General features: G+C 49.6%; 4 protein-coding genes across 9 annotated transcripts in view; 3 read left to right on the top strand and 1 right to left on the bottom strand.

The window, feature by feature from the left end:
* Positions 1 to 719, bottom strand: part of znf142 (zinc finger protein 142) — an 18,206-nt gene extending 17,487 nt beyond the window's left edge. The window contains exon 1 of one of the 3 annotated variants that reach the window (XM_085921014.1): positions 544 to 719. Coding sequence is in view for 1 of the 3 variants with exons in the window: in XM_085921012.1 (XP_085777138.1) it covers positions 134 to 136 (3 nt within the window). In the remaining 2 variants the exon portion in view is untranslated. The other 2 variants (XM_085921013.1, XM_085921012.1) reach the window with 2 other exon arrangements.
* On the top strand, positions 271 to 3,072 carry bcs1l (BCS1 ubiquinol-cytochrome c reductase complex chaperone). Its single transcript, XM_085921024.1, has 7 exons — positions 271 to 1,277; positions 1,562 to 1,701; positions 1,771 to 1,965; positions 2,093 to 2,156; positions 2,228 to 2,400; positions 2,544 to 2,661; positions 2,736 to 3,072. The coding sequence occupies exons 1-7, from the start codon at positions 958 to 960 to the stop codon at positions 2,986 to 2,988; spliced, it is 1,263 nt and encodes a 420-aa protein (XP_085777150.1). The 5' UTR covers positions 271 to 957; the 3' UTR covers positions 2,989 to 3,072.
* Positions 3,073 to 3,508: 436 nt separating this feature from the next.
* cyp27a1.1 (cytochrome P450, family 27, subfamily A, polypeptide 1.1) lies at positions 3,509 to 6,608 on the top strand. The gene is made up of 9 exons (XM_085920392.1): positions 3,509 to 3,734; positions 3,881 to 4,062; positions 4,325 to 4,524; positions 4,716 to 4,913; positions 5,003 to 5,166; positions 5,350 to 5,516; positions 5,709 to 5,790; positions 5,858 to 6,058; positions 6,206 to 6,608. The coding sequence occupies exons 1-9, from the start codon at positions 3,537 to 3,539 to the stop codon at positions 6,332 to 6,334; spliced, it is 1,521 nt and encodes a 506-aa protein (XP_085776518.1). The 5' UTR covers positions 3,509 to 3,536; the 3' UTR covers positions 6,335 to 6,608.
* Positions 6,609 to 7,327: 719 nt separating this feature from the next.
* The window catches only part of dnah7 (dynein, axonemal, heavy chain 7), a 28,843-nt gene continuing 8,247 nt past the window's right edge, over positions 7,328 to 27,923 (top strand). Inside the window, exons 1-55 of one of the 4 annotated variants that reach the window (XM_085919911.1) lie at positions 7,328 to 7,814; positions 8,318 to 8,399; positions 8,463 to 8,583; positions 8,768 to 8,834; positions 8,992 to 9,172; positions 9,260 to 9,332; positions 9,407 to 9,532; positions 9,597 to 9,716; positions 9,794 to 9,977; positions 10,052 to 10,237; positions 10,305 to 10,382; positions 10,461 to 10,574; positions 10,640 to 10,767; positions 10,911 to 10,989; positions 11,087 to 11,311; positions 11,387 to 11,533; positions 11,998 to 12,177; positions 12,248 to 12,388; positions 12,538 to 12,908; positions 12,976 to 13,162; positions 14,366 to 14,559; positions 14,621 to 14,819; positions 14,878 to 15,018; positions 15,395 to 15,607; positions 15,670 to 15,779; positions 15,846 to 16,014; positions 16,125 to 16,227; positions 16,367 to 16,494; positions 16,575 to 16,787; positions 16,959 to 17,057; positions 17,147 to 17,395; positions 18,064 to 18,213; positions 18,661 to 18,843; positions 18,904 to 19,080; positions 19,148 to 19,279; positions 20,130 to 20,351; positions 20,653 to 20,850; positions 20,921 to 21,076; positions 21,143 to 21,311; positions 21,390 to 21,516; positions 21,581 to 21,800; positions 21,870 to 22,496; positions 22,561 to 22,806; positions 22,871 to 23,100; positions 23,165 to 23,495; positions 23,701 to 24,044; positions 24,165 to 24,345; positions 24,419 to 24,604; positions 24,773 to 24,936; positions 25,013 to 25,167; positions 26,507 to 26,697; positions 26,772 to 26,905; positions 26,997 to 27,332; positions 27,404 to 27,530; positions 27,669 to 27,863. In XM_085919911.1, coding sequence (XP_085776037.1) covers positions 7,812 to 7,814; positions 8,318 to 8,399; positions 8,463 to 8,583; positions 8,768 to 8,834; positions 8,992 to 9,172; positions 9,260 to 9,332; positions 9,407 to 9,532; positions 9,597 to 9,716; positions 9,794 to 9,977; positions 10,052 to 10,237; positions 10,305 to 10,382; positions 10,461 to 10,574; positions 10,640 to 10,767; positions 10,911 to 10,989; positions 11,087 to 11,311; positions 11,387 to 11,533; positions 11,998 to 12,177; positions 12,248 to 12,388; positions 12,538 to 12,908; positions 12,976 to 13,162; positions 14,366 to 14,559; positions 14,621 to 14,819; positions 14,878 to 15,018; positions 15,395 to 15,607; positions 15,670 to 15,779; positions 15,846 to 16,014; positions 16,125 to 16,227; positions 16,367 to 16,494; positions 16,575 to 16,787; positions 16,959 to 17,057; positions 17,147 to 17,395; positions 18,064 to 18,213; positions 18,661 to 18,843; positions 18,904 to 19,080; positions 19,148 to 19,279; positions 20,130 to 20,351; positions 20,653 to 20,850; positions 20,921 to 21,076; positions 21,143 to 21,311; positions 21,390 to 21,516; positions 21,581 to 21,800; positions 21,870 to 22,496; positions 22,561 to 22,806; positions 22,871 to 23,100; positions 23,165 to 23,495; positions 23,701 to 24,044; positions 24,165 to 24,345; positions 24,419 to 24,604; positions 24,773 to 24,936; positions 25,013 to 25,167; positions 26,507 to 26,697; positions 26,772 to 26,905; positions 26,997 to 27,332; positions 27,404 to 27,530; positions 27,669 to 27,863 — 9,792 coding nt within the window. In that variant the 5' untranslated portion in view covers positions 7,328 to 7,811. Of the gene's footprint in view, positions 7,815 to 8,317; positions 8,400 to 8,462; positions 8,584 to 8,767; positions 8,835 to 8,991; positions 9,173 to 9,259; positions 9,333 to 9,406; positions 9,533 to 9,596; positions 9,721 to 9,793; positions 9,978 to 10,051; positions 10,238 to 10,304; positions 10,575 to 10,639; positions 10,768 to 10,910; positions 10,990 to 11,086; positions 11,312 to 11,386; positions 11,534 to 11,997; positions 12,178 to 12,247; positions 12,389 to 12,537; positions 12,909 to 12,975; positions 13,163 to 14,365; positions 14,560 to 14,620; positions 14,820 to 14,877; positions 15,019 to 15,394; positions 15,608 to 15,669; positions 15,780 to 15,845; positions 16,015 to 16,124; positions 16,228 to 16,366; positions 16,495 to 16,574; positions 16,788 to 16,958; positions 17,058 to 17,146; positions 17,396 to 18,063; positions 18,214 to 18,660; positions 18,844 to 18,903; positions 19,081 to 19,147; positions 19,280 to 20,129; positions 20,352 to 20,652; positions 20,851 to 20,920; positions 21,077 to 21,142; positions 21,312 to 21,389; positions 21,517 to 21,580; positions 21,801 to 21,869; positions 22,497 to 22,560; positions 22,807 to 22,870; positions 23,101 to 23,164; positions 23,496 to 23,700; positions 24,045 to 24,164; positions 24,346 to 24,418; positions 24,605 to 24,772; positions 24,937 to 25,012; positions 25,168 to 26,506; positions 26,698 to 26,771; positions 26,906 to 26,996; positions 27,333 to 27,403; positions 27,531 to 27,668; positions 27,864 to 27,923 lie in introns of those variants that run through there. The other 3 variants (XM_085919909.1, XM_085919910.1, XM_085919912.1) reach the window with 3 other exon arrangements.

Below are 27,923 nucleotides of genomic sequence, written 5' to 3' on the forward strand. Positions count from 1 at the left end.
TATTTAAAAGTCAATTCGCCAATGTCACATGACAGGGGTTCGCTGTAGCTGCTCCATGCAGTAGGTCGAAAGTGTAAGAATACTTTTCACCAGACTACAACTGATATGTAATATGAAACTTGACATTACATACCATTAAGTCCACGTTACTTACTTCATAGAATAACAATTTGACTCCAACGTCGGCGTTAGCTTTGCTATAGCATTAGCTTCTTGTGAATTTAAGGCAGCAAAATATTGCTATTCTTTTCCCATAGTGCAAATAGGTTAGCAGATTAAAGGCTAAATATACTAGTCATAATAAATGTGTTGTTTCACGCTTAATTTAAACGAAATACGGGGACACATTTGAATAGCGGTCGAAGTAGAACATGGCGGATATACTCAGCCGGAATTTTGTCAAATGAACACCAGAGACGTGCGGAGTGGGCACTTGCTATTTGATACATCCAACTCATTTAAATGTTTTTATAGGATCAAAGACTTAACAAACATTTAGTTAGTTCCCTTAACATATCTATATATTATTAAACGCAGAAATACCGGCACTGCGTCTTCGGAACTGAATTTCAACGGAGCAGATCCCCCGTCGGAAGACTATATATTGGACACAGAAAACCAAAACAAAACAACTTTTTTGCACCAAACTGCTTAAAAAAGCCACATATATTGGGTAACCGAAGGCATAAAAACAAGGCATCCACACTGGGCTATGGCGTCTGTCTTTATAATCCAAAAATGACAAACGAACACGCTACACTGACAGAGCGTCATTTCCGGTTCTATCGCGGGACCTGCGCGATAGGTGGCCACCACTGTAAAGCATGTTATCATGTTCTTGACTATTCCATTGAAAACCTCATCACATGTTCTTATTGCCGGACAATAAGACGCATCTAATTAAGACGCTGCTCTCTACGATGGTGGTAGGGGATTGATTGTGTACATAAATACAACATGCCACTGTCAGACATTCTAGACAGTTTGAAGGACAACCCCTACTTCGGGGCTGGATTCGGACTGGTAGGGGTCGGAACCGCATTGGCGTTGGCCAGGAAAGGAGCCCAGGTGGGGATGGTGTTTTTCCGCAGGAACTACATGATCACCCTGGAGGTGCCCAGCAAGGACAAGAGCTACCACTGGCTCCTGAGTTGGATCACCAAGCATGCCACTCGAACCCAGCACTTGAGTGTGGAGACGTCCTACATGGCGCACGAGAGCGGACGCGTTAAAACCCAGTTCGACTTCCATCCCAGCCCGGGGAACCACATCATCTGGTCAGCATCAAATGCATGTTCTTGGACTCCAAAAAGTATTCACTTGAGCTTGTAAATGAGACGGAAGAGATTAAAGGCGTATTTTGCTGTGTAATAAGGCACAATATTCAAAGAACAAGTTGTCATTTTAAATTCACTTGATAAATTTGACTCCCTTCCGTTGTTGACCATGTATGTTATGAATGTTAATTCACACTTGACACGGAATTTTCCATCGCGTTATGACTATATTCTAATAACATTACACAGACTTTGTTATTGTAAGTTTGTTTTCTGGTGTGCAGGTATGGCCACAAGTGGATCAGGGTAGAGAGGACCAGAGAAAAACAGATGATCGACATGCACACGGGCACCCCGTGGGAGTCCGTCACATTCACGGCGTTGGGCCGGGACCGCAAAGTCTTCTTCAATATTTTACAAGAAGGTAAACACAGAGCCGTAGCCTCGCATCATGACCGCTCGATGTTGATCGAGGCTCTGACCACCTTCTCAGCCAGGGAGTTGGCCTTGAAGCAGGAAGAAGGACGCACGGTGATGTACACGGCCATGGGCGCCGAGTGGCGCCCCTTTGGGTTTCCACGGCGACGCAGACCCCTCAGCTCCGTGGTGCTGGAGGCGGGCGTGGCTGAAAGGATTGTGGCTGATGTGAAGGAGTTTATTGGGAACCCCAAGTGGTACACAGATAGGGGTAAGTGATCAATGATTCAGTAACAAATTAGAAAAAAATCCCCCCCCCCCCCACACACACACAGCAATAACACCGATCACCACTTATTGGATGGTCATGACAGACTTTGTGTTCCTTTTTCCGATAGGCATCCCATACAGGAGAGGATATCTGTTGTACGGACCCCCAGGATGCGGGAAAAGCAGCTTTATGTTAGTTTCCTACGCCTTTGTCTTTGCAGCTGACGTTGTTTCCTTTTGTAACGCAACTGTTTGTATTTTAGCACGGCTCTGGCCGGCGAGCTGGGCTACAGCATCTGTTTGATGAGTCTGAGCGACCGCTCGCTCTCCGACGATCGTCTCAATCACCTGTTGAGCGTGGCACCGCAACAGAGTATCATCCTGTTGGAGGACGTGGACGCAGCCTTCGTAAGCCGAGAGCTGCTTCCGACGGAAAGTAAGTCCCCCTTATTCGGCAACTCTCCGTGATCTTTGCTTTTCATGTTTTGACTCAGTGTTCCGTGAGAGCTGAGCTGTTTTTCCAACAAACACAGAGAGGCTGCTCTCTGATTTTAAATGTGCATTTTCCCTTCCTGACAGATCCTTTGGCCTACCAGGGAATGGGACGGCTGACTTTTAGTGGCCTGCTGAACTCTCTGGACGGTGTGGCTTCATCCGAGGCCAGAATTGTATTCATGACCACCAACCACATTGACAGGTACTCTTAAAAAGACACTTCATGTGCCATTGTGACTATTTCCACACCGTATCAATCTTTTTGTGCGCCCCCAGGTTAGATTCAGCGCTGATCCGGCCCGGCCGCGTGGATCTCAAGCAGTATATCGGTCATTGTAGCCACTGGCAGCTCAGCCAGATGTTTGGACGCTTCTATCCGGATCAGGCCGCCTCGGAGAGTGAACGTTTTGCCACATGCGCGCTGGCGGCCCGCACTGAGATCAGTGCGGCTCAGGTGCAAGGACACTTTCTGCTGCACAAAATGGACCCTGCAGGATCGATACAAAACATCGCCCAACTAAAGGAATAACAGAGTGGGGATTTTTGTTTTTTTTATGACTCTTCAACATTATGGAGTGCTCTTTTTTCCCAATTAAAATGATTATTCCAACAATATTTCCATATATTTATTTCTATGAAGACGGGAACGGACTAATGGCATTTGAATTCATTTTCATAGGAAAAGCTGACTTCATATATAATAAATCATTGGAGTTTTAAGCGGAATCACGGATTCAATTAAAATGGTATATTTAGGCATCATGGCATTTGTGAAAGCCCCGTCCGTCTAACTACAAATGGGCATCAATGAAGACTGTTGAAATAATCATCTTGAGTGTGGGTGTTGAGCTAAGTTTAGCCTGGGTTGGGTTGTGAGTGCAAGTACAGAAAGGCTTCACAGCATTATGAATGAAACCTAATCATTTATTTCAATTTAAGAATAAGTTGTAAGATTAATTGGAGGTCATATTTTTCTTCTGAGCGAGCCTAGAGGGTTAAACCTGGTGTGGAATAGCCCCTCCCCTTTGAGCTCTTGGGTCGACTGTAATATGAGCATAAAGCTATTTTCTACCCGTCATGGCCACCATGCGCCTGTTGCACAGAAGCCCGGTTGCCGCGGCCCGGATCCACCGCAGAGCCTCGAGGAGTACGTCCTCCGAGCCGGGCGCTCCGGAGAAGCCTCGGACGGTGAAGGACCTCCCCCAAGTCGGCGTCTTGGAGCTGCTCTACCGGATGGTCTTACAGGGCTTCTACAGCCGGACGCATGAGCTTCAGGTACACTACGCCCACCGTGTTCAATGTGAGGTTGAAATCACTCCTTTGCTTTCTCCTTTGGATGAGTTGAGATCCTGTTCGCTTTTTGGCACGGGTCCTTTGGTGTGACTGATGATGGACCCATCCGACTTTCTTTCACTCATCAGCTGTACGAAAAGCAGCTCTACGGGCCCATATACCGAGACGGCTTGAAGACCGTGTCCCTGAACAGTGTGGCGCTCCTGGAGCAAGTCTTGAGAAGAGATGAAAAGTTCCCTTGCAGGGGAGACATGTCGTTTTGGAAGGATTATCGTGACATGAAAGGACTGGGCTACGGACCTTTTACAGTGTAAGCGCACACGACAAAGCGCGTATGCGATTTCTTTCCCCTCTCGTGTCCCGGCGACGTCTCGTAAAACGGGCAAAGTCTTGTCATACGGTCAATCCGGGTGCACGACTCGTGGCAAATACAATTGCAAACAGAGAAGACCAAGCAACAGATAAGAACTGGACAATAATTGACCAATGTTTATATCTGCCAACCAGTGATGTGAACCAGCTTGAAGGGAGCCCAAACAGGAGGGTTGATGTCATTTGGTTTGTGTCCCAAGAGAGGGCGAGAGCTGGTACAAGCTGAGGGTGGCCTTGAACAAGCGAATGATGCACCCCAAAGATTCGGCTCGATATTGCGGGATCCTCAACACCGTGGTCGAAGACTTCATGGTCAGGCTGCGCCATGTGCGCCGCTGCAGCCCCACCGGCGATATGGTGATGAATTTGGCCAATGAGTTCCATCGGTTTTCACTGGAAGGTAAGTACCCAATTGGCATTGCACGCAAAAATGACAAATACAGGGGGGGTATAAAAAGTTCACACACCCTTGTTCAAATGCTAGAATCGAGTGACGTAAGTCATTTCAAAATCAATCCGGTTTTGAGCGGCAACTGAAATAATGCGGGTGGTTCAAGAAAGTGTGAGACAACCCTGACTTATTCCACCTAGGTATCGCCACAATATTGTTTGAAACCAGACTGGGCGCTCTGGAAACGGACATTCCGGCAGAGACGCAGCAGTTTATCGACGCCATCGCCCAAATGTTTTCCAACAGCCTGGCCGTGGTGATTCTGCCCAAGTGGAGCCGAAATCTGCTTCCCTACTGGAGACGCTTCATCGACGGATGGGAGGGCATCTTCAGCTTTGGTAAGCTGACTTCTGAGGCTTGTGCTTTCAACTCGTTTGATGATCATTTGGAGGATTTGCCGTGAATATTCTCTGCCTTTATATTTGAGCAAAACCATTGATTGACAAGAAGCTAGAAGACATTCGGCAGCGCATCGACCGCAAGCAGGATGTGGAGGGAGAGTACCTGACGTACTTGCTGTCAAACACCGAGATGGACATCAAAGACGTTTACGGCAGCATTGCCGAGCTTCTCTTAGCGGGAGTGGACACGGTAATTTGGGTGACAAAAGCAAATAAATAGACAGTTGCACAATTAGAACCTTGTAAAATGTGCAATATATTTCAAAAAGAAATGAACTACTGTACCTTAATTCCAATCTACTACAAAAAATAAGAGACGGTCAAGGGTGTTCTTATGTTATCCCTACTTTCTTCTTCATTTTTTGCTGTCCAGACTTCCAACACTCTGACGTGGACTTTGCATCTGCTGTCCCGGTACCCCCAAATCCAAGAAAAGCTTCATAAAGAAGTATCTGAGTTGAAAACAGCAGATGGGACCCCGTCTGCAGAGGACTTTGCCCGCTTGCCGTATTTAAGAGCCGTCATTAAGGAAGCGTTGAGGTACAGGTCCTTGGATTTTTGGTCCTTTTTCTCGCTTGGACAGCTCCTCGTATTCCGAAACGTAGCTCAGAAGCCAGTCAGCAATGAAGATATTTCCTTAGGTTAAATGAAACAAATAAACATGTAAATAATAAAAACAATGTAGGCCCTTTGGTCATTGCTTGCCGTTTTAATTGTTTATTTCCATTACAGGATGTATCCAGTTGTTCCTTTGAATGCAAGAATCATGACTGAAAAGAGTTTGGATCTCGGTGGCTATCACTTTCCCCCAAATGTAGGTCTTACTCACCTTACTCATCTTTTTCCAAGGACTCCCGTATGTTTGTTTTTTCCTCCTCCAGACAGTTTTTACGTTTTGCCACTACGCCATCGGTCACGACGAGGAAATCTTTCCGGAGCCGTTCACCTTCAAGCCAGACAGATGGCTCCGCGATGGCCGAAAGAGGCCCAACGCGTTCAGCTCCATCCCGTTTGGCTTTGGCGTGAGAAGCTGCGTCGGTCGCAGGATTGCAGAGCTGGAGATGTATCTGCTTGTATTTCAAGTAAGTACATTTTCACCGCAGGTATGCAAGTTTGCCTACGCTCGCTCGGGGATTACGATGGTTCTCAATGACTTCATAGTTATTCCTTTCCATAGTCTAATGATATTGATGAGTGCGACTTCATTCCGTGCTTTGTTTGTCTTTCAGATAATCAGGACCTTTGAAATTAAACCAGACCCCGGGATCGGCGACGTGAAGTGCATCAACCGCACCGTTCTCATTCCAGACCGACCGATCAGTCTCCATTTTGTGGACAGATACGAAAATCCGGCTTAGAAATTGGCTTGTAAAAGCCGCTCGTTGCAGGGGAAGGTCAGGTCGGGCGCTGCCACGAAGATCGGAAAACCGGTAGCAATCTGTGAGCGAACAGCTGAGGATGGCTAACACAAGGCAAGAAGGGAAAGGCTGCCACAGGATAGTCGCAAAGCACTGAACAGCGATGATCATCAAGCATCAATTTCATTTGTCTGGCATGTACACAATTGCAGTCCAAATAAACGACTGCACTCAGTGGTTTGATCAATCAACATAAACCAACCACCATCTCATGAGGCTCATGAGCAAGCTTGATGCCAAACTGGATCCAGTCTTGGTCACTCATTCTCTATCACTCCCTTATTACAACAGTGGAGCCTCGGTTTTCGAACACAATCCGTTCCAGAGGCTGTTCAAGAAGTGAATCGTTCGAATTCAGAAACATGTTTTCCCATTACAAATAATGGAAGAAAAAATTCATCCGTTCCAAGAAAATCCCCCCACCTTTTTAAAGCATTTTTTCATTTGCGCATTTCTGTCCGATCGCGCAACTGCAGCGCACTGCCGAACGCGCAACCGTAGCGCGTCACCGACCCCGCAACTGCACCACGCTGGTCGCATTATTGTGACAGAGCGGTCGCTAAAATCTAGAAAATATTTTTAAAGTCCTAATGTCCAAAATTTAAGTGGACCTCAGTGCGCAGGAAGTTTAATTTAGTCCAATCGCGCAACCGCAGCGCACCGCCGAACGCGCAACCGTAGCGCGTCACCGACCGCGCAACTGCACCGCGCTGGTCGCATTATTGCGACAGAGCGGTCGCTTAAATTTAGAACATATTTTTTAAGTCCTAATGGACTTTCCAATATTTAAGTGGACCTCAGTGCGCAGGGAGCTTAATTTGGTCCGATCGCGCAACCACAGCTCGCCGGGCGCTCACTGTCGCATTGCTTTAGGAGCGTCTTTGTGTTTTAGGATGGCTTTACTAACTGTCTGGGTTCATTTATTTGAAAATTGGCGATTTTGAATCTGGCCACGAGATCCCGCCACATCGCGTCATAAAACATCATATCGCCGTGTTTCACTTGAACGCAACGCATACTCAATGCCCCCCTTCTTGCTGCTTTTGAAGCATGTCTTTTTGACATGATGTCTCTTACGGACGTCACCACGTATTTTATGTGCCTTTTACATAGTTTGACATTTCAAATGTGTCCAGATTTGAGTAGTTTGTTGACTTTCGCGCGTGCGTGTGTGATGTAACGTCACACATTTGGCTTGTTGCGATTTGTGGTGCATTCAGGTGTTCCTCGAATAGCACCATAGTAACTAGTTTGTTTTCCCGGGAGATAAATGCATCTTCCACTTCAAACAAATAGATTTGTCTCGTCATGTACCCCTAATAAAACGTTTGTTCGGGGCTAAAATGCACCCGGAGTGTCTTTTAAAAGACTTTTTTTATTCAACGTGAATGTGTTCGGTGGGCGTCATATCTTCAGAATGGTAAGCCCCGTTTTGATTTGTCTGACTACCATAGTAACTGGTATTGCGTCGTTTTAATCGACGGCTAGGAAAATAGTATATCTTCCCTGGAAGACAAACAAATTCCTTTCATGTATGACTACTTACCATACAAAGTTTCCCCAATACCATTATTTAGCAATAAAAAAATGACATTAGAAAAATCACACGTCACACCGTCAAACAAAAATGGCACAAAAATGTATTGTTTTTTTTTAAAATAAAATATGTTTTTGATATGTAGGTACGAGTTGTTGACTTTTTTTTTTTAAGGATGAAATAAGGATGTCTTGTCATTTAAAATGTCTATCTGTCACTGTACGTCGCGCTCATAGATAGATGGCCAAAGACAAATTGCTTACTGTAAGTAATACTACAATGAATCTTTTGGTGAAAACAAAACTCTTAATTGACTTTACATGGACTTTAATCAGTTAAAATTCTAAGGTTGGCCTTCTTACTTACGTGACTTTCACTTTGCAAAGGCCCACCAAAAGGAGATATGGATGGAATCGAGACCTTCCTTTTCACCACGGCTGAACCTGAAGGACAATTCTCCGGGAACAAGTTAGTTTGTATATAAGATTGGGGTTGGAAGTGATTGTTACTGATTTGTTTTTCTTTTGGTAGTGTGTGTCGACGGAGAGGCAGATGCTATACCAAATCTCTCGTCAAAGCCCTCAAAATCCTCCCGCATGCTCCCGATTAAAAAACGCCGGAGCCTACGAAGAAGTCTGGTGAAGTACATTTGGTAAATTGTTCCAACTCTTTTTAGATTGATTGATTAGTATATGATTTATTGTGTTATAATTTCTCTCAAAAGTTAATTAGTCCAGTGAACCTATTACTATATTTTAGTGACTGCTTTTTTTTGCTTTTGTTTTTCTTATACTATTTTTGCAGTAAGGAAATGTTACTTGTTGCTACTTTTTCAGCCAGCAGCACCACCTGCAACAGCCAGACGAGGATGATGACTTTTTGAGTAATGATTTGATTGAAAAGGTGATCCACTAAAACATCAAGATGTCACTTTCGATGCCACGACTTGAATAATCGATGAGATGATTGACAGAATAATGAACAAATCGTAAAGACAACATCCCACGACATCATAATATTCATTATTCGTTATTGTCCTAGCAATTACGTTGTGTTGCAGAAATATTACCACTACATTCAAAACGGCATCAACCTGCACAATCTGACGCCTCTGCAAGACTCATGGGTGAAGAACATCACGGGCAAGGTCCCCGGTCACCTGAAGAGCCAGAACGAAACGCTAAACGTACTGCTGGACGAAGTCCGGGAGGACTACTTGCTCAGCATCAAGACGGCAATCCGTAATCATTCACTTCAATTCTGAACTCAATATTGTAACATTCCCTTTGAATTCCTTTTCTTTCTGCCTTGATATTCCTTTCTTGCAGTGAAATACACTTTCAGCGATCCGGCGGAAGCGGAAGAGGGCCCCATCAAAGAGCTTCCTCTTCACAGACTCGAGTACGTTGATCTTATCTTCTGTTTTGAGCTTTGATCGAAAGAAGCTGCTGAAGGCATCCTTTTGTCGGCGGCAGGTTGGTGTGGGTGCCCAAAGCGTGGAAGGACTCCTACGTGTTGGCGCGCAACAGGATGAACAACTGGCTGCACTCTTTCAACCCCACCATGCAGCAGATCCTCCACCTGTGGAACACCGCTTACAGGTTTGCTTCCTCTCAAAACTGGCGCTCCAACCAAACGGCACGGCAAAACCGAGTCTTCCCGCAGAGAATTGCGTTTGATCGATACGGCCGAAATCCGCGCTAGAGCCGAGTCCATGGAGTTGTCAACGTTTCAGCTAAACGCCAACGGTCAGATCGGTAACGTCCGAATGACCCTTCTCAACAAGTGAGTGAGTGAGATGGCAGAATGGCTCGGCAATGCCGGACGGCTGATGATTGGCTTTCTCCTTGGCCATTTGGCAGGTGGCTTCCCGAAGTGCACAACATTTTCTACCACGGGGGTCGGCGTAAACTGGTGCCCCCTCAAAGCCACGTGGACAAGCTGCAGTCTTTCTTTAACTGCGCCGCTACTCTCATGGGCATCCAGCTGCAGAACCTGGTCTTGGACTCCATGAGTGACTACACCAAGCTCATTTGCCCCATTCCCGTACGGACTCCAAAAAAGTTGGCTCGTCGAGGCACTCTGGCCGCGGTCCTTGATCGACTCTTCTCTCCTCTCAGGAGTCAGAGCAGAGCTTTGGGTACCGGGGCTTTATGCTGCTTCTGATTCTGGAGGATCGCGAGATCACTTTGGAGCCAGACCTCAAATCCTTTGAAGACATTCTACTGAATGTCTTTGAGTTCATGCTCAGGTCCGTCACCTTGTTGCCACGCGTGGAAACCAAACTCTACGCAGATTGGGTACCGGTAAGCAACGGTCATCATCAATTGTTTCTTCTCTCGAAAGTCAAACCTCATTTCATTCTTCTCCCAGTCGAGCGGCTCCGGGGACACCCTCAGACCGGTGATCCTGCCGGAAATTGTGGCGGCCCAGCTAGAGGAAGTTCGCAAGGTGATCCTCGCCGAGTACGTGAAGCCCGTGGCGTACATCCACGAGTACGACAAATACTCCACCTTGGTGAACAAGGAGGCCGAGGAGGCCATGGAGCGTTTCCTGGGTTCAGACCCGACCTTCGAAGAGCTCATGACGGAAGTCATCAACTACCAGGAGCTCATTGACCAGATCCAGTACACCTCGCGCAAGGTACGCCAGCGTGAGACGTAATCCGACTACATGCCACCAGAGATGGTCTTTTTGTGTCCTTTCAGGTGGTCAGCCTGGGCATGTTTGAGGTCCAGTGCCACAAGCTCATCCAGGCTCTGGTGAAGCGTGCCAAAGACCTCCAGCAACAAGTGGTCTCACGGATGCTCCAGGGCCATCAAGACATCAACACGGCGTTAGTTGAAAACAAATCTATTCTGCAAATTGCGTTCTGTTTTTGGCGTTGGATCATTCATATAAAAAACGGATGGCTGGCTGAATCAATTGTTTCATAACAAATGTGCTCAAATAGAAAATGCCGCTTTCTTGATTCCGTAGGCTTTGCAATGAATTTGAAAAGATCGCCGAGAAGGCGCTGAGCATGCCGCCCGACACGCAATCGCTGATGGAGTTGAGGGTATACTTACCTTCTCACAATCTCCCAGATGTATCTTCTCCTACTTACGCACCTGCAACGTGGCCTTAAACTAAACAAACGTGGCCCCTCTCTTCAGGCCTTTGTGAATAAAGTGAAGAGCACGGACCTGCCGCAGCTGGAGCAAAGGTTGGCCGACTCCAACGTGCAGCTGTGCTCCCTGATCGACTTTGTGCCGCTGTCGACGTCCGACATGGAGTTGAACCGAAAGACCATCCAGTGGCTCCGACGTCTTCCCACCATCTTCGAGGAGCACGACCAGATCGTGTCGGAAAAGACCGCGCAATATCAGAACAGCCTCAAGGTTTGCCCTCGCTTTGCTTTTCCACCATCTGTGTTGTAAGACAAAATGTTTTTGCCATCTGTTGGATGATTGCAGTTGTTGCGCGAGCTCTTCGAGGAGGAACTGGAGACGTACAGCGTCCAAGTGGAGGAGTTTACGTCCTTCGGCGACCTAGAGGATCTCAGCAAGTACCTGAAAAAGGCCCAGGCTCTCAATTCCAAACTAGATGCTGCCTTAGATCGGGTAATTGGGGGCGGGGGGGGGACTTTTTTCACGTCAATTCATATGCAGCCTTGTTGTGATAGTTCAGCAGAGAGGAGTGAAGCCAATCTCACACTAAAGTCGATAGGGCATGATTGTGCCATGCACTGCACATTACCAGTAGAGAGCAGTATTGGCTGGAGAATCAGCTCACCGGCCTGTTCCTCGTACATTCCTGCATTGTTTCCCAAGCTTCATTGCCTCAAGGCATTCGAAAAATCTCATGGCACACCACCTAATACATTTTTTTGGTCTCACTTTGTTCACAAATTGACTTGCTCCGTAGGGCTGTCATTGTAAAAGTGAGTTCCCCAAATATTGTATCAATATTGTTGCGCTTGTCAGTCGATATCACTGGCTCAGATAGCCAGATTTAATTGTATTGAATTGTTTATTCTCTGGTTTTCTGTCATGGTCTCTCTCCACGGTATGAATCTCGTCAACAGATCAACGAATTCAACCTGGAAGAGGAAGCCTTCGACTGGCCCGCCTCGCAGTACCCGCTGCGCAAAAAGACTCAGGACAAGCTGACGCCCTTCCTGCGTCTCTACGAAACGGCCAACGACTTCCAGACCAATTACAACCTGTGGCTCTTCGGGCCGCTGTCTGGCGTCAACCCGGACAAGGTGGCGCCGGCGGCAGCGACCTTCTCTGCGAGCGGGCCCTTTGTGAAATTCTCTCGTGTCGTCGCTTCAGATTGAAGGAGATGTCAGCAACTATTGGCGCTCTTTGTATAAGCTGGAGAAATCCTTTACGGACGTCCCCAACGCTCTGGGCCTGGCCACCATCATGAAGGAGAAGGTGGAAGTCTTCAAAAACGACGTGCCCATGGTGCAGGTGAGCCGTCAAACACAATCAGAGACTTGGTCTTTAGTTCAGTTGGAGTTTTTTTATTTTTTATTTTTTATTTTCATTTTGAATTGTTTTCATTCTAAAATGAAATACTACTAAATGCCATTTTGACCTTTTGGCTTCTCTCTGTCCAGGTTCTCTGTAATCCCGGTCTGCGTCCGCGCCACTGGGAATCACTGAGCGAAATCTCGGGCAAACCCCTTAGCACCACCGACGAAGAGTCTGCCAACATGTCCCACTTCCTGTCCCTGAACATGGAGGAATTCCTGGCAGAGTTCGAAGGCGTCAGCGAGTCGGCCAGCAAGGAGTACTCCCTGGAGAAGGCCCTGGAGAAGATGACCGGCGAGTGGGCCGACATCACCTTCAAGCTTCTGCCCTATCGCGAGACGGGAACCAGCATCCTCTCGTCGGTGGACGAGGTGCAGATGCTGCTGGACGACCACATCGTCAAGACGCAGACCATGAAGGGCTCGCCCTTCATCAAGCCTTTCGAGGTGGAGATACGGTAAGGCCCAACGTGTCCGTTTGCGTGATGGCGAAGCGGAGGCCTGAAGCTTGTGTCGCACTTGCAGCGATTGGGAGGGCACCTTGCTGCTTCTCCAGGAGATCCTGGACGAGTGGCTGAAGGTTCAGTCCACGTGGCTTTACCTAGAGCCCATCTTCAGCTCGCCCGACATCATGGCTCAGATGCCCGAAGAGGGACGTCGCTTCACCAACGTGGACAAAACCTGGAAGGACACCATGAAGCAAGTCGCTGCGGTAAATACTAAATTACCCCCCCCCCCCTCCACATTCCATAATTGTCAGTATGCCTCTGCAATCAAAATGGAAATTCTCTGAATGCTTCCAACACATCTTAAACAAGGCGGAGGGCGGCGACAATGGATTGGGCTAAAGCAGAACCGATTGGGTGCCAACAGGTCGTACGGTTTGATCTACTCTGGCCGCCTGACAATCACAGATTGAGTCAAATCTTGTTGCCGGGGACAATAGCGGAAGGCTTCTTTTTTTTATGCGTTTAGTCAGCAGAAAGCAAAGTGCTAACAGTGCTCTAATACAAGCATTATCCACCATAATGGCGTTTTGATGTCATATGCAGATGCTCTCAATGGGGGGAGCGGAGAGAAAATGCCCTCAGCCGATAGGGCGGCCGGCCAATTTCATTGTGCGTCTTTCTGGGGTGTCATTGAGAGAGCCCCATCAGTCTTTTAGCAAACAATATGGCAGTCAGCCTCTCATTGCCGCATTGTTACGGCTAAAGCGCTTCATGGAGAAAAAAGGCTATTATTACTTTCAATTTGCTATGCGGTGCTTTAGCAAAAAGACAAATACAAAACGCTCAAAGTTGTCGCGGCGGTGCCTCGTTAGCATCGCGTGCGTTTTAGCGCTCGCAGACCACAAATCTTACAACGTGCAGTTTCCGTTGTAAGGCCAACACGAGACGTTAAGTCCAGGCAAATGGGCAAACATTGCAATACAAAAAAAAAAAGAGGACAACTACTTTTTGGCGGCTTGAGATGTCCAACGCCAAAGAGGCCTCGCAAAGTTTACAAACAATGCGCTCGAGCAACCTGAAAGCAGACGCATCAATTTCAGGCGCGAGCGTTAAATGGAAATTATAGATTTTGTCTGGAAGGGGCGCCGTTATGGCAAAGAAAATGAGGCCACCGAGGGAGCGCGGCCACAAATGCGCGCATCTGCTCTTGGATTTGTCACACGGCCGCCTCAGCAAATGAAGGAAACGCTTTCTCTTCCGCTCACTTGATTACTTTCTTTGTGCGGCAAATATTTTCGCACAAATTAAAACAACTCCCGCGAGTCTTAATTAACGAGAAGTCGGTGACACGTTTCTCGGATGAAAAGGTTGAAAAGTCGCACAAAATGGAATTTTCACTCACGGAGGCGGCACTTCACACGTTTCATTTTGCGGGAGCCTGAAATGTGTTTGTTCCCACTCGGCAGGACAAGCACGTGTTGGCGGTGATCCAAATCAGTCAGATGCTGGACAGGCAAAAGAAGTCCAACGAGCATCTGGAGATGATCCTCAAAGGGCTCAACAACTACCTGGAGAAGAAGCGGCTCTACTTCCCTCGCTTTTTCTTCCTGTCCAACGAGGAACTGCTGGAAATTCTCTCCGAGACCAAAGACCCCACCAGGTAGACCCGACGAGGCGACTCTGCCCCCAAACGGCTCCGGCCTCAAAATCTTCATCTCCAGGGTGCAGCCTTTCCTCAAAAAGTGTTTTGAGGGCATCGCCCGCGTGACCTTCACCGAAGACCTCGACATCACTCACATGAAGAGCAGCGAGGGCGAAGAAGTCGAGCTGGTCGACATTATTTGCACCCCCAACGCCCGCGGCCAGGTGGAAAAATGGCTCCTGGAGCTGGAGAACGACATGACCGCTTCCCTGCATAAGGTGACCTTTTGGTGACCGCTCTGATTAGCTTCACCCGCTAAGCCACTTTCCGACGCAGGTGGTCGGCGAAGCCATCGAGGCGTACCCCAAAGCCCTGCGCATCGACTGGGTGCGCGCGTGGCCCGGCCAGGCGGTTCTGTGCGTCTCGCAAGTCTACTGGACAAAGGATATCCACGACGCCATCAAATCAGGACAGAAGGTGAAAGCGCATTGACTTTGCTTTCATCGCGGCACAAAATGGATGCACGCAATCAATCGTGGTTATGAAGAATGGCCGGTGGCGCAATTGGCGTCGCCGATGAAAGAAGGACTTCGCTCAGTCAAACGCACAACATGGGATAACGTCTGTTTTTATGGCCCCGATTAGCCGTCGTCAATAAACAAGCGTCCAAATTGGAGATTTCTTTGTGGGCGAGCTGCGGGAGATCAAGACAATTTCTCCTTTTGTAAGCGCTTGAACGCTTAGCGGACTCTGCTGAAATTCTCTCTATTGTGCCCTGGCGCCACGTTCTCGGCTTTGGAAGCCGCGGATGTTTTATTGACTGACGTTTCCATTTGGCGTGATTTCCCGTCAGGCTTTGGACGCCTACCTAGCTCAAAATAACCGTCAGATCGACGACATCGTGACGCTGGTGAGGGGCAAGCTGTCCAAACAGAACCGGGTCACTCTGGGCGCTCTGGTGGTGCTGGACGTGCACGCCCGCGACGTGCTGGCCTTGCTGGTGCAAAAGGGGATCAGCGACGAGCACGACTTTTTGTGGCAGAGCCAGCTGCGCTACTACTGGCTGGTACGGAAGCGCTTTTCTTTTCAAATTGGAAAGATTGGGCCGAGCCCTTCTGTGCTGTGCAGGAAAATGACCTGCAGACCAAGATGATCAACGCGGGTCTGCCGTACGGTTACGAGTATCTGGGCAACACCTTGCGCCTGGTCATTACCCCGCTGACTGACCGCTGTTACCGGTAACGCCGCTTCGCCTCGCCTGTGCAGAAGAGACGATTGCGCAATAAATCAATTCACTTTGTCAGCACCTTGTTCGGTGCTCTCCATCTCCATTTGGGCGGAGCCCCGGAGGGCCCGGCCGGCACGGGAAAAACAGAAACCACCAAAGACTTGGCCAAGGCCGTAGCCAAGCAGTGCGTGGTCTTCAACTGCTCCGACGGACTCGACTATCTCGCCCTGGGAAAATTCTTCAAAGTGAGAACCGCCGTCTGACATTGGGAGTTGCATCTCCGCACCTCTCGAGTCTGAAACTATAAAAAAAAAAGGAATTTCAGAAAAGCACAGTGACAGCATTTGTGCGCCAGGGCCTGTTGTCTTGTGGAGCCTGGGCCTGCTTTGACGAGTTTAACAGAATCGACCTGGAAGTGCTCTCCGTGGTGGCTCAGCAGATCCTCACCATTCAGAGAGGTTCCTTACTTGTCTTTGTTCATTCAAAAATAACATTTCTCAAAGTTCCTCCAGGTGACGTGCTGTGAATACTTTCTTCAAAGTGTCAGGCAGCGCTTCACTCGTTGCACATTTCCATCTTGACACCAAAATGTTTTAGGGATCGCCGCCCACGCTAAGCTGCTGATGTTCGAAGGAACCGAGCTGTCCCTTGACCCGTCTTGCGCCGTCTTCATCACCATGAACCCCGGTTACGCCGGACGATCCGAGCTTCCGGACAACCTCAAGGTATCCCGTGTGTTGAACTACAAACTGTTCTTGTCATCAGGAAAAAAAGTTGAAGTTTTTAAGCTTGAGCGTCTCCCCAGGCGCTGTTCCGGACGGTGGCCATGATGGTGCCGGACTATGCCTTGATCGCCGAGATCGTGCTGTACTCGTGCGGCTTCGTGACGGCGCGACCCCTCTCGGTAAAGATCGTGGCCACCTATCGCCTGTGCTCGGAGCAGCTTTCCATGCAACATCACTACGACTACGGAATGAGGGCCGTCAAGTCGGTGCTGACCGCCGCGGGAAACCTCAAGGTAGGCATGCTGGAATAGGGGAAACTTCTTATGACGATCCAGTGCCCCCTGAATTGAGCGGTGCAACAAAGACGGATCCACATAAAACAAGCGAGCAGCCTTAATGCTAACACGAGTGGAGCTTATTGCAAAACATTGCCACTGATAGTATTTGTCTTTGTTGGAGCGCAGCTTGCTTTTCCGGACGAGAACGAAGACACTTTGCTTCTAAGATCCATCATTGATGTCAATCTGCCAAAGTTTCTGGCGCAGGACCTGCAACTGTTTGGGGTGCGTAGCAATACAAAAATGTGTTTGCTGCTTCCCGTGACCTTCGTTCCATCGTGCTGCTCCATTTTTTTATTTTTTTTTCCTTTCAGGGCATCACGTCGGACCTTTTCCCCGGCGTCACGCTCCCCAAGCGAGACTACAGCACTTTGTTGGACGCCGTCAAGGAAAACTGCCAAATCATGAACCTGCAAGTGACCGACTTTTTCATCGAGAAGATCCTGCAAGTGTTTGAGATGATGATCGTCAGGCACGGCTTCATGCTGGTGGGCGAACCCTTCGGAGGCAAGACCTGCGCCTACCGCGTCCTCTCGGCGGCTCTTCGCGACGTCTGCGTCAAGGTGGGCACATTGGTTTTAGAGCTTTTCAACAAATGGCTGACTACTGATTTCTACAAGTCAGTGGAGGGAGGAGGACAAGTGAGGTGGACTTTCTTCCTTCCTGCCTTTTCTTCTTGAAATGTCACAAAGTGTTGATCAATAGCCGCTGTCAATTCCTTTACCGCTCACTGGGTTGCTTTTCCTTTCTCGTCCTCAGGGTCGGACTCATCTATTGGGCTGCCGTAAGCGGGCCAATTTGTCAAAGACTCTGCCAACAAGTAGTTTTTGATTGCGTTTTTATCAGGAAAAGCCTCAACGCTTGCTTGCTCGCTCGCTCGCTCTCCCAAAATCAAATCAAATTGCTTTGAGCTCAATACACCTGGTAAATACGTCCATCCAATTTGTCAGTGCCGTGCTTTTTGCCGTCGTCATCAATCCGGCCCGGCCGACGAGTCGCGTTGACACGGCCGGCCGGCGAGGTGACGCGCCAAGGCCCGCTGATGGAACGGCAAGCAAAGCCGCATTTATCACCGTCTTCCTCCGTGCCGCGCAACCACAAAATGTCAGAAATTCAAATGACTTTTGTGGCCCGTATGAAATCAATTGGATTGAACAAGGTGCAGAAGATGTTTTTTTTTATGCATGGGATCCAACCTTTAGTGCCACTTTTGATCTGTTTTTGAGTCCAGGGCCTGATGGATGAAAACGAAGTGCAGATCACCGTTATCAATCCCAAATCCATCACCATGGGACAGCTGTACGGTCAGTTCGATCCAGTTTCCCACGAGTGGTCCGATGGCATCCTGGCCGTCAGCTACAGAAACTTTGCTTCCTCCCAGGTCAGACGCTTCTTCTATATCATCTATTTCTCTGGCCTTGTGTGCTCACGCCTCTGACGGCTGCTCTGACTGATGCTTTGGATTGTGATGTCGCTGCAGAATCTTATTGTGTTTCGCCCCCGCGCCGGGCCCGGTCGGAGCCGGCGGCCGTCTGACAAAACACTTCATTTCGTCCTGCTCTCCGATGACAAATCAAGTCAATTTATCCGCTAACTTGCGTTAAGTTCGTTTGGGGCTTAATGAAACGCGGCTGTCCTAGCTTCACTTTCTTTTCTTTTGTGACCTTCAAAGAATGGAAAAGAAGGTGATTAGCCCGGCCGTACATCGGGTACATTTGGTACCTTCGGAACATTTGGTCCCTGGGAACTTCTCAACTTAGTCACCTTGGCATTAAAGGATGTGTTTGCGTGACGTTCTCTTCGTAATGGTTGCCGACACCTCTTCCAGACCCCCGACAGAAAATGGCTCATTTTTGACGGGCCCGTGGATGCCGTGTGGATCGAGAACATGAACACGGTGTTGGACGACAACAAGAAGCTGTGTCTGATGAGCGGCGAGATCATTCAGATGTCCCCCCAGATGAGCCTGATCTTCGAACCCATGGACCTGGAAGTGGCGTCTCCGGCGACTGTGAGTCGCAAATAGCGTGCGGGCTTTTTTGTATATTTGCCCCTCAAATTGTTTTTGTAGGTGTCCCGCTGCGGAATGATCTACATGGAGCCGCACATGCTGGGCTGGCAGCCTCTCATGTTGTCCTGGTTCAACGTGCTGCCCGCCACCGTCACGGCGGCCCACAAAGAACTCATCGGAGGCCTTTTCGAGCGCGTGCTGCCCGCCTGCCTGGAGCTCATCCGCAAAGCCACAACGGTGCGGTAAATGGGGGACGTGCCACGGTGAAATGAAACGCCAAGCTCTTTGGTTTCCATTCTCGCAGGAGCTGTCGCCCACCTCCGACAGCAACCTGGTCAAGTCTCTGATGAATCTGATGGACTGCATGATGGACGAGTTTCACGACGCCAACGTGATGAAGCGCATCAATGACCAGGACGTCTGCTCATGGTTGGAGGTTTGTACAAGTTTTTCAAAACGCCTTTTTCGCACATTTTTTAGAAACTGGTGTTTTTTCTTTTTTTTTTAGCAAGGTGTCAGAAAAAGAGATTCATTTTTTTTGGAAAGAAACCGTTTTTTTTTTTGTTTAACGCATTGTATTCATTGTCAGTCCAGGCGCACTTTGAGTTACTATTTTGGAAATGATCCCTTTCTTCCACTCTCTGTGGGATGCACAATTAGAGAAATTTTTTTTTTCCAAACTCTTATGTCTTTCAACCTCTGCTGATGCCCCCCGTGGAGCAAGCATGTCAGTGTAAAAAGATTCTCTCCCGCACTCCCCAGACGGTCATTGTCATTAGAAGCGTTCAATTAATCAACCTTTGAACAGCAGGAACCAACACGGGTCTCAAAAGTCATTTGCAATTCCCGCAGAATTCCTGCTGTTCTTTTCCCTCCTCACAACAAAGATGTCTCCGCTGGTCGTAGCTTTTAATGACTGCGTAGCGCTTCTCCTCCGTACTGTCGTTTGAGCCAGGAAAGTCAACTTTGACTGTTTTCTAGCACTTTGGAAGGTAATTTTGTAGTCTATTGTTTGCTCATTTATTTCAAGGTTTTAAACAGGAAGGTAACGCTTGGCTGCCTTTTATTCCCAATGGGGGATTACTTCCAGAAGACATTAGATGCTTTTTTTTTTCTTTCTTTCTCACCATGTAAAAAGTTCTAATAATTGACATCACATTTTTGCTTTAAGTTCTTGAGACTTTTTTTGTGGGTTTCCTTTGACAGACAAATCTACCAAATGGCTTTGTATGTAGCACCCATATGTAAAAAAAAAATGAATTCATGACGTCGTCATTGTCACCCAGGGCATCTTTGTCTTCTGTCTGGTGTGGTCGGTGGGCGCCAGCTGCAACGACGTGGGCCGCGCCAAATTCGATCACATGGTCAGGGAGATACTGAGCGGGCCGCTTAGCGAAGAGACGCGCTCGTCCCACGCCATCCTGACCACGGTGGGGGCGCCCGCCAAGCAGCTGACGGTGCCGCTGCCTACCGAGGACACCATCTACCAGTACCGCTTCATCAAAGAGGTTGCGCTGCCGCCGCCGCTGCTGCCGCCGCCGCTGCTGCCGCCGCCGCTGCTGCCGCCGCCGCTGCTGCCGCCGCCGCTGCTGCTCTTTCACTTTCTTAGCACACCACCCGCTGTTCAATGTGCCGAGCTACATGTTTGATCATCAAAGCAAAGAAGAAAATAGCATAGCAAGAATCCTTTTTTTTTGTTTCATTTTCATTTTTTTGTGCACTGGTTAAAATTCTAAGTGAAGAAAACAAAGTTTACTGAACACATTACCAGGATTGGTGAATGAAGTGAACTTCCCCAAACTCCCTCAGGGCCCGGGTAGATGGGAGTCTTGGACGGAGGAGCTGAAGAGCGCCCCCCCACTCTCCAAGGACATGCAGTTCAACGAGATCATCGTACCCACGGAGAACACGGTGCGCTACACGGCGCTCATGAAGCTCCTGGTCACCAACCAGAAGCCCACCATTTTCATCGGTCCCACCGGGACCGGCAAGAGTGTTTACATCACCGTAAGTTCTCGTGCTATCCAATGCTCCCGTGTAACCTTTTCCACCCCGACATTTCAAACTTTTTCTCCAGGACTTTCTTCTGAATCATGTGGACAAGGAGGTCTACAACCCGTTGTTTATCAACTTCTCAGCCCAGACCACCGCTGCTCAGACTCAGGGTATTATCATGTCCAAGCTGGACAAGCGGCGCAAAGGCATCTTCGGTCCTCCCGTGGGGCAGAAAATGGTAGCTAGCGCTCGAAAGTGCGGGTCAAGCATTTATATTATTGAGTGACTTGTCCAAATGGATCAGGTGGTATTTGTGGACGACGTGAACATGCCTGCCAGGGAAGTGTACGGCGCCCAGCCTCCCGTGGAACTGCTGCGCCAGTGGCTGGACCACTGGAACTGGTACGACCTGAAGGACTGCGCCATGATTAAGCTGGTGGACATTCAGGTCATGTGTGCCATGGGCCCGCCCGGTGAGTTGTGAGATCCAGGAGGAGGAGACCACGTTGGCCAAATATTGAACGCCTGCTGATTGTCGACTTGTTCTTCAGGCGGAGGGCGAAACCCGGTGACGCCGCGCTACCTGCGCCACTTCAACATGCTCACCATTAACGATTTTGACGAGAAGACCATGTATACCATATTCTCCAGGATCATACACTGGCATTTTACCATCCGGTAAGCACGCAGTTACAAAATCACATCCCATGGTGAAGATACCATTTTTTTCCCCTTTTTTTAGGTTTTCTTTCCCCAAGCCATTTGCGTCCCTGACCACCCAGATTGTGAAAGGCACCATATCCGTGTACAAGGAAGCCACCAAAAACCTCCTGCCCACCCCCCAAAAGTCCCACTACTTGTTCAACCTTCGTGACATTTCCCGCGTCATCCAGGGAATCTGTTTGTCTCGCCCCGAAACCGCAGAGGATCCGTCCAGCATCAAACGACTCTGGGTGCACGAGGTAAGAACAAAACAGAAGACCGAGACCGAGTGGTTTTTGCAAAGCGCCACATCCTGCATCCTCCTTCAGGTCTTGAGGGTGAACTACGATCGTTTGGTCCAAGACTCGGATCGCTCGTGGCTCGTGGGCCACCTGTGCGAGGTGTTTAAAGAGCACATGGAAGTCAGCTTCCATCAGCTCTTCCAGAATCTGGACCAGGACCAGGACGGCGTGGTGACGGAGGACGACCTGCGCAGCCTGATGTTCTGCGACTTCCACGACCCCAAGGGCGACGACCGCAGCTACCGCGAGGTGCTGGACCTGGACGCGCTCCGCCAAGTGGTGGAGTCCCACCTGGACGAGTACAACACCGTCAGCAAGGCGCCCATGAATCTGGTGCTGTTCCGCTTCGCCATCGAGCACGTCTCCCGCATCTCCCGCATCCTCAAGCAGCCCAGCGGACACGCCCTGCTGGTGGGCGTGGGCGGCAGCGGCCGCCAGTCCCTGACGCGCCTGGCGGCGCACATGGCCGAGGCCGAGCTCTTCCAGGTGGAGATCTCCAAGACCTACGGCATGGTGGAGTGGCACGACGACCTGAAACTGATCATGACCAGGTCCACGTCAGGCGAGGCTCACGGCGTCTTCCTCTTCACCGACACTCAGATCAAAATGGAGTCCTTTCTGGAGGACATCGGTAACATGCTGAACACGGGCGAGGTAAGCTTGGCGTCACGTCGGTCCAGTTGGGATTTCCTTTGCCGACTGCATGTCGCGTTCCCAGGTGCCCAACCTGTTTGCGGTCGACGAGAAGCAAGAAGTGATTGAGAAGATGCGAGTGCTGGACCGCCAGCGCGAACGCGACAAGCAGACGGACGGCAGCAACTTGGCCCTCTTCAATATGTTTGTGGAGCGCTGCCGCTCGCAGATGCACATTGTTTTGGCCATGAGTCCCATCGGGGACGCCTTCAGGAACAGGCTGCGCCGCTTCCCGGCCCTCATCAACTGCTGCACCATTAACTGGTTCCAGGTATGGCGGACGGAGCTCCAATGCTATGCACTTCTTTTGTCTGACACATTTTTGACGCATCCAGACGTGGCCCGAGGACGCTCTGCAGGCGGTGGCCTGCCGCTTCCTGGAGGACGTTGAGATGTCGGACGAGCACCGGGGGGGCTGCATCGACATGTGCAAGACCTTCCACACCACCACCATCCAAATGTCCACTCGCTTCCTGGACGAGCTGCAGCGTCACAACTACGTCACCCCCACCTCCTACCTGGAGCTCATCTCCACCTTCAAGACTTTGCTGAAGGCTAAACGAGAGTAAGAACGCAAATCTGTCAGCATATCCCAGAAGGCCCTTTTGACATTTAGCGGCCGTGTCCAGGGAAGTGATGATGCAGAAAAGTCGCTACGTGGTGGGCCTGGAGAAATTGGAGTCGGCGTCGTCCCAGGTGGCCACCATGCAGGTGGAGCTGGAGGCGCTGCAGCCGCAGTTGATCGAGACGTGCAAGAAGGTGGACGAGATGGTGGTGCAGGTGGAGCGCGAGTCGGCAGAGGCGGCCGAAACGGAGGCCGTCGTTAAGATGGACGAGGCCGTGACCAACGAGCAGGCCATGGCCGCCAAAGCCATCAAGGACGAGTGCGAGGCCGAGCTGGCCGTGGCCATGCCCATCCTGGAGGCGGCGCTGTCGGCGCTGGATACGCTCACGCAGAATGTGAGCGAGCCGGCAAATGACACTTGAATTGGAAAAGAAACATTTGTTGATTAATGGGTTGGTTTACAAACATAAACATCCTTGGATTTTTATTTCAAATTCTGCATCAAATACACCATTGGGTCAAATGAAGGATGAGCTATGACCTTCAAGGTTTGTCTTTTTCCATCCAAGGCAAAATGTGACACGACGTCTTTGTCTTCAGGACATCACTTTGGTCAAGTCCATGAAAAGCCCGCCCAGCGGCGTCAAGCTGGTTATGGAGGCTATCTGCATTCTGAAAAAGATCAAGTGTGACCGTGTCACCGACCCCGCTAGCGGCAAAAAAGTGGAAGACTACTGGGGTCCTGCCAAAAAACTCTTGGGTGACCTCAAGTTCCTGCAGAGCTTGCGTGACTTCGACAGGGACAACATCCCCGTCAACATCATGGCCGTCATCCGAGACAGGTACACCAGCAACCCGGACTTTGTCCCCGAGAAGATTCGCACGGCGTCCACCGCCGCCGAGGGCCTCTGCAAGTGGGTCTGCGCCATGGAAAAGTATGACGGGTACGTCAACAAAGTGGCTTCAGGAAACCCGCCGGTATCTGGGAACTGCCGTTTTATGCTTTCTTTTTTTGATTGTTCCGATTATTATTGGCCGCTTAATGCTTGAGATGTGTCGCGCAGCGTGGCCAAGGTGGTGGCTCCCAAGAAGCTGAAGTTGGCCCAGGCCGAGGGGGAGCTGGAGGTGGCCATGGCGGCCCTGCAGAAGAAGCAAGCCGCCCTCAGAGAAGTGCAAGACCAAGTCTTCAATCTCAGTCAGATTCTGGATGCCAACAAAAAGAAGAAAATTGAACTGGAGGATCAGGTGCCGCCTTATTTCCATGGCAAGGGAGCAAATAGCTCACGCTGGTTTGATTCCTTGATTTGTTTTCCTCCAGGTGGATCTGTGCAAAAAGAAACTGGAGCGCGCCACGCAACTGATCGGCGGCCTGGGCGGCGAGAAGACGCGCTGGAACGAAATGGCCTTCATTCTGGGCAAACTCTACAACAACTTGACCGGGGACATTCTCATCTCGGCGGGCATCGTGGCCTACCTGGGGGCCTTCACCTCCAGCTTCAGACAGGCAGGTGGACGCAGCCAGTGAGCCTGCCACCGCCCCCCCTTTAAGACCATTCTATTTTCACTTTATGGCGACTTTGTGTTTCCTCCTGACGACAGTAACGACGAGCACACTTGGTCTGATCTATACTTCAACAAATCTTCAAGCTGTTGTCTACGTGTTGTCGTCCAGGAGCAAATCGAGGAATGGTCAAGTCAATGCAAGGCTAAAGAGATCCCTTCCTCACCCGGCATGACGCTGATGACTTCTCTGGGGGAGCAAGTCAAAATTCGGGCCTGGACCATCGCCGGGCTGCCGACGGACGGCTTCTCCATCGATAACGGCATCATCATCTCGTGAGGCCGTTCTCCATCTAGCTAATTTGTGTTTGTTTTGGTGTTCAGTGTGTTAGCATTTTGTGTGTATGCGCAGTAACGCCAGGCGGTGGCCTCTGATGATCGATCCGCAGGGCCAGGCCAACAAATGGATCAAAAACATGGAGAAGGCCAACAACCTGGCAATCATTAAGCTGAGTGATCCCGGCTTTGTTCGCACCCTGGAGAACTGCATCCAGTTTGGAACGCCAGGTGAGCGAGCCAGCCATCGAGCGGGCGCGGGTGACCGACGCCCTTTAGCAGCCGTCGGCGACCCGCGGCTCCTCTTTCGACCTTCTGCTTGCCGCTCTCACTCTCAATTTTAATTTGTTATTGTGACGGAAGGAATGGAGCAGGGCGACCAAGTGCAGCTTGGACCAGGGTTTATTGGACCAGGGTCAAAAGACAGAGTCGGCAAACTGACATGACTTAGCAAAACCATAAACATGACTGACTGACTAACCGAAACAGACTTGAAAAGGACAGCAACCAAAATGACATGAAGACGACAACATTCCGACATTAGGAACCAAAAAGACATAAATACGACAACATTCCGACATCAGGAACCAAAAAGACATCAAGACAACAATGATTAGACGCCCGGGGCGTGAGGGCTGGGCGGACAGGACTTATATACGCCACAGGTAACAAGAGGCAGGTGAGAAGAATCAAACTAATCATGGAGGGGAGGGGCGAGCACACTGACAGAAACCATGACAACAGACACATTATAAACAAACCGGGGATGAGACATTTCATTTGCACCTTTTTCCCTACCGTGACCCTTCACTTGAAGATGATGGCACTCTTGGAACTTTAAAATGAAATGCTCAAAATATAAAATGGATCAAATAGAAGATTTGAAGAAAAAAATATATAATCATATATAAAAAATATAATAAAATGGATCAAATCGTTGCAGAAGAAAACGGAATATTCTTGCAACGGTATTCATGATTGCTTTTATTAAAAACACCAGCGAACAATGCGTTAGTGACCTAGTTTATCCGGCGAGGCAAAGTTTGTCAGCGTGACTTTTCAAAAGCTTTGCGCCTCCAGGCGTTGCCTCATTTATGGACAGTGTTAATGTTCCCAACATGAGAAGAGCATTATCATACTAAATAGGGCTCCGCATGAATATTCATGCAATGGGAAGCATTGCTAATATTTTATTTTGCGTGAATGCCGATGCAGGCAACGTTGTATAATTCACATTAAGACATAACGCAGAGATTTGAATATGGAAGCCAAGTGTTTTGAAATGATGCTCATTTCCAGTACATAATGGCATTTTGCTTTTCGGCGTAATTGTCTATGATGCCGCTTTCGGTGTCGCCTGGCCGCCGATTGAAAGTGGCTCTGGATCTTCATCCGGCAGAGCTCCAGTCACGGCATCTGTAATTTCCCAATTTGGCCAATTTTCCCAAACGGGCTCGGCGCAAACAGTTGTCGATCTTGGCTCGTCGCAGGAGCAGCCGCTTCAGAGAAGCAACTAAAAGCTGCCTGTTACCCGACGTCTCTTCTTGAAATTGAACATGTTCCCTTGCAGTCCTGCTGGAGAATGTTGGTGAAGAGCTGGACCCCATCCTGGAGCCTCTGCTGCTCAGGCAGACCTTTAAACAGGGCGGCGCCATATGCATCCGCTTAGGAGACAGCACCTTTGAATACGCGCCCAACTTCCGCTTTTATATCACCACCAAGTTGCGTAACCCGCACTACCTGCCCGAGACCTCCGTCAAGGTGAGCGGGGAGGGGCGACTTTGGTGCCACCTTATTCACTGACGAGCTCCCCTCCCATCCCGCTTTGTCCTTAGGTGACTCTGCTGAACTTCATGATAACCCCGGAGGGCATCCAGGACCAACTCCTGGGCATCGTGGTGGCCCGCGAGAGGCCTGACCTTGAGGAAGAGAAGCAGGCTCTCATCCTTCAAGGAGCTGAGAACAAAAGGTCCACCCACTCCAACCCCCACCGCATTCATTTGCACCCAAAAAGGTTCTACCGCTCCTTTTCAACCTCACTCACGTCTCTCCACATGCAGGCAGTTGAAGGAAATTGAGGACAAAATCCTGCAGGTGCTGTCCTCCTCGGAGGGCAACATCCTGGAGGATGAAACGGCCGTGACCATCCTGTCGCAGTCCAAGGTGCTGGCCAACGAAATCACAGAAAAGCAGGCGGTGGCCGAGGTGACGGAGGTGAAGATCGACGAGACTCGCCTGGGCTACAAACCCATCGCCATTCACTCGGCCATCCTCTTCTTCGCCATCGCCGACCTGGCCAACATCGAGCCCATGTACCAGTACTCCCTCACCTGGTTCATCAACCTCTTCATCAGCTCCATCGACAACTCGGACAAGAGCGACGACTTGGAGGAGAGGTGAGCGGCGCCGGGAAAAAAAAAATGGAAATCAACCCACGAATATCACCCGTCCCGTCCGTGTTCTCCAGGCTGCGGATTCTGAGGGATCATTTCACCTACTCGCTCTACGTCAACGTGTGTCGCTCGCTCTTTGAGAAAGACAAGTTGCTCTTCTCCTTCTGCCTCTGCGTCAGTCTGCTGATGCACCGCAAGCTGGTAGGAAAACATTTTTGCCAGCTGATTACGACCCACAAAATATTATATGGAGAAAAAAGGATGTCAATGAAAATTGTGACTTTGATGCTACCATTTTGCTGCACAACAAAAAGCAACGAGTGTAAATCAATGGGTTAGGTGAACGAGGACGACTGGCACTTCCTGTTGACGGGCGGCGTGGGGCTGGACAACCCCTACTCCAACCCCTGCACGTGGATGCCCAAGAAGTCCTGGGACGAGTTTTGCCGCCTGGACGCCATGGAGCCATTCAAAGGCTTGCGTAGGGACATGGCCCAAAACAGGAACATGTGGAAGGAGGTCTATGACAGTCCGGTGAGTGGCGGCTTCCACTGGACAACTCTACATGCCACACACACACACAATCCACCCCTG

The sequence above is a fragment of the Syngnathus leptorhynchus genome, chromosome 9 (genome assembly GCF_054491065.1).
Source record: "Syngnathus leptorhynchus isolate UIUO chromosome 9, UIUO_Slep, whole genome shotgun sequence".
Lineage (NCBI taxonomy): Eukaryota > Metazoa > Chordata > Actinopteri > Syngnathiformes > Syngnathidae > Syngnathus > Syngnathus leptorhynchus.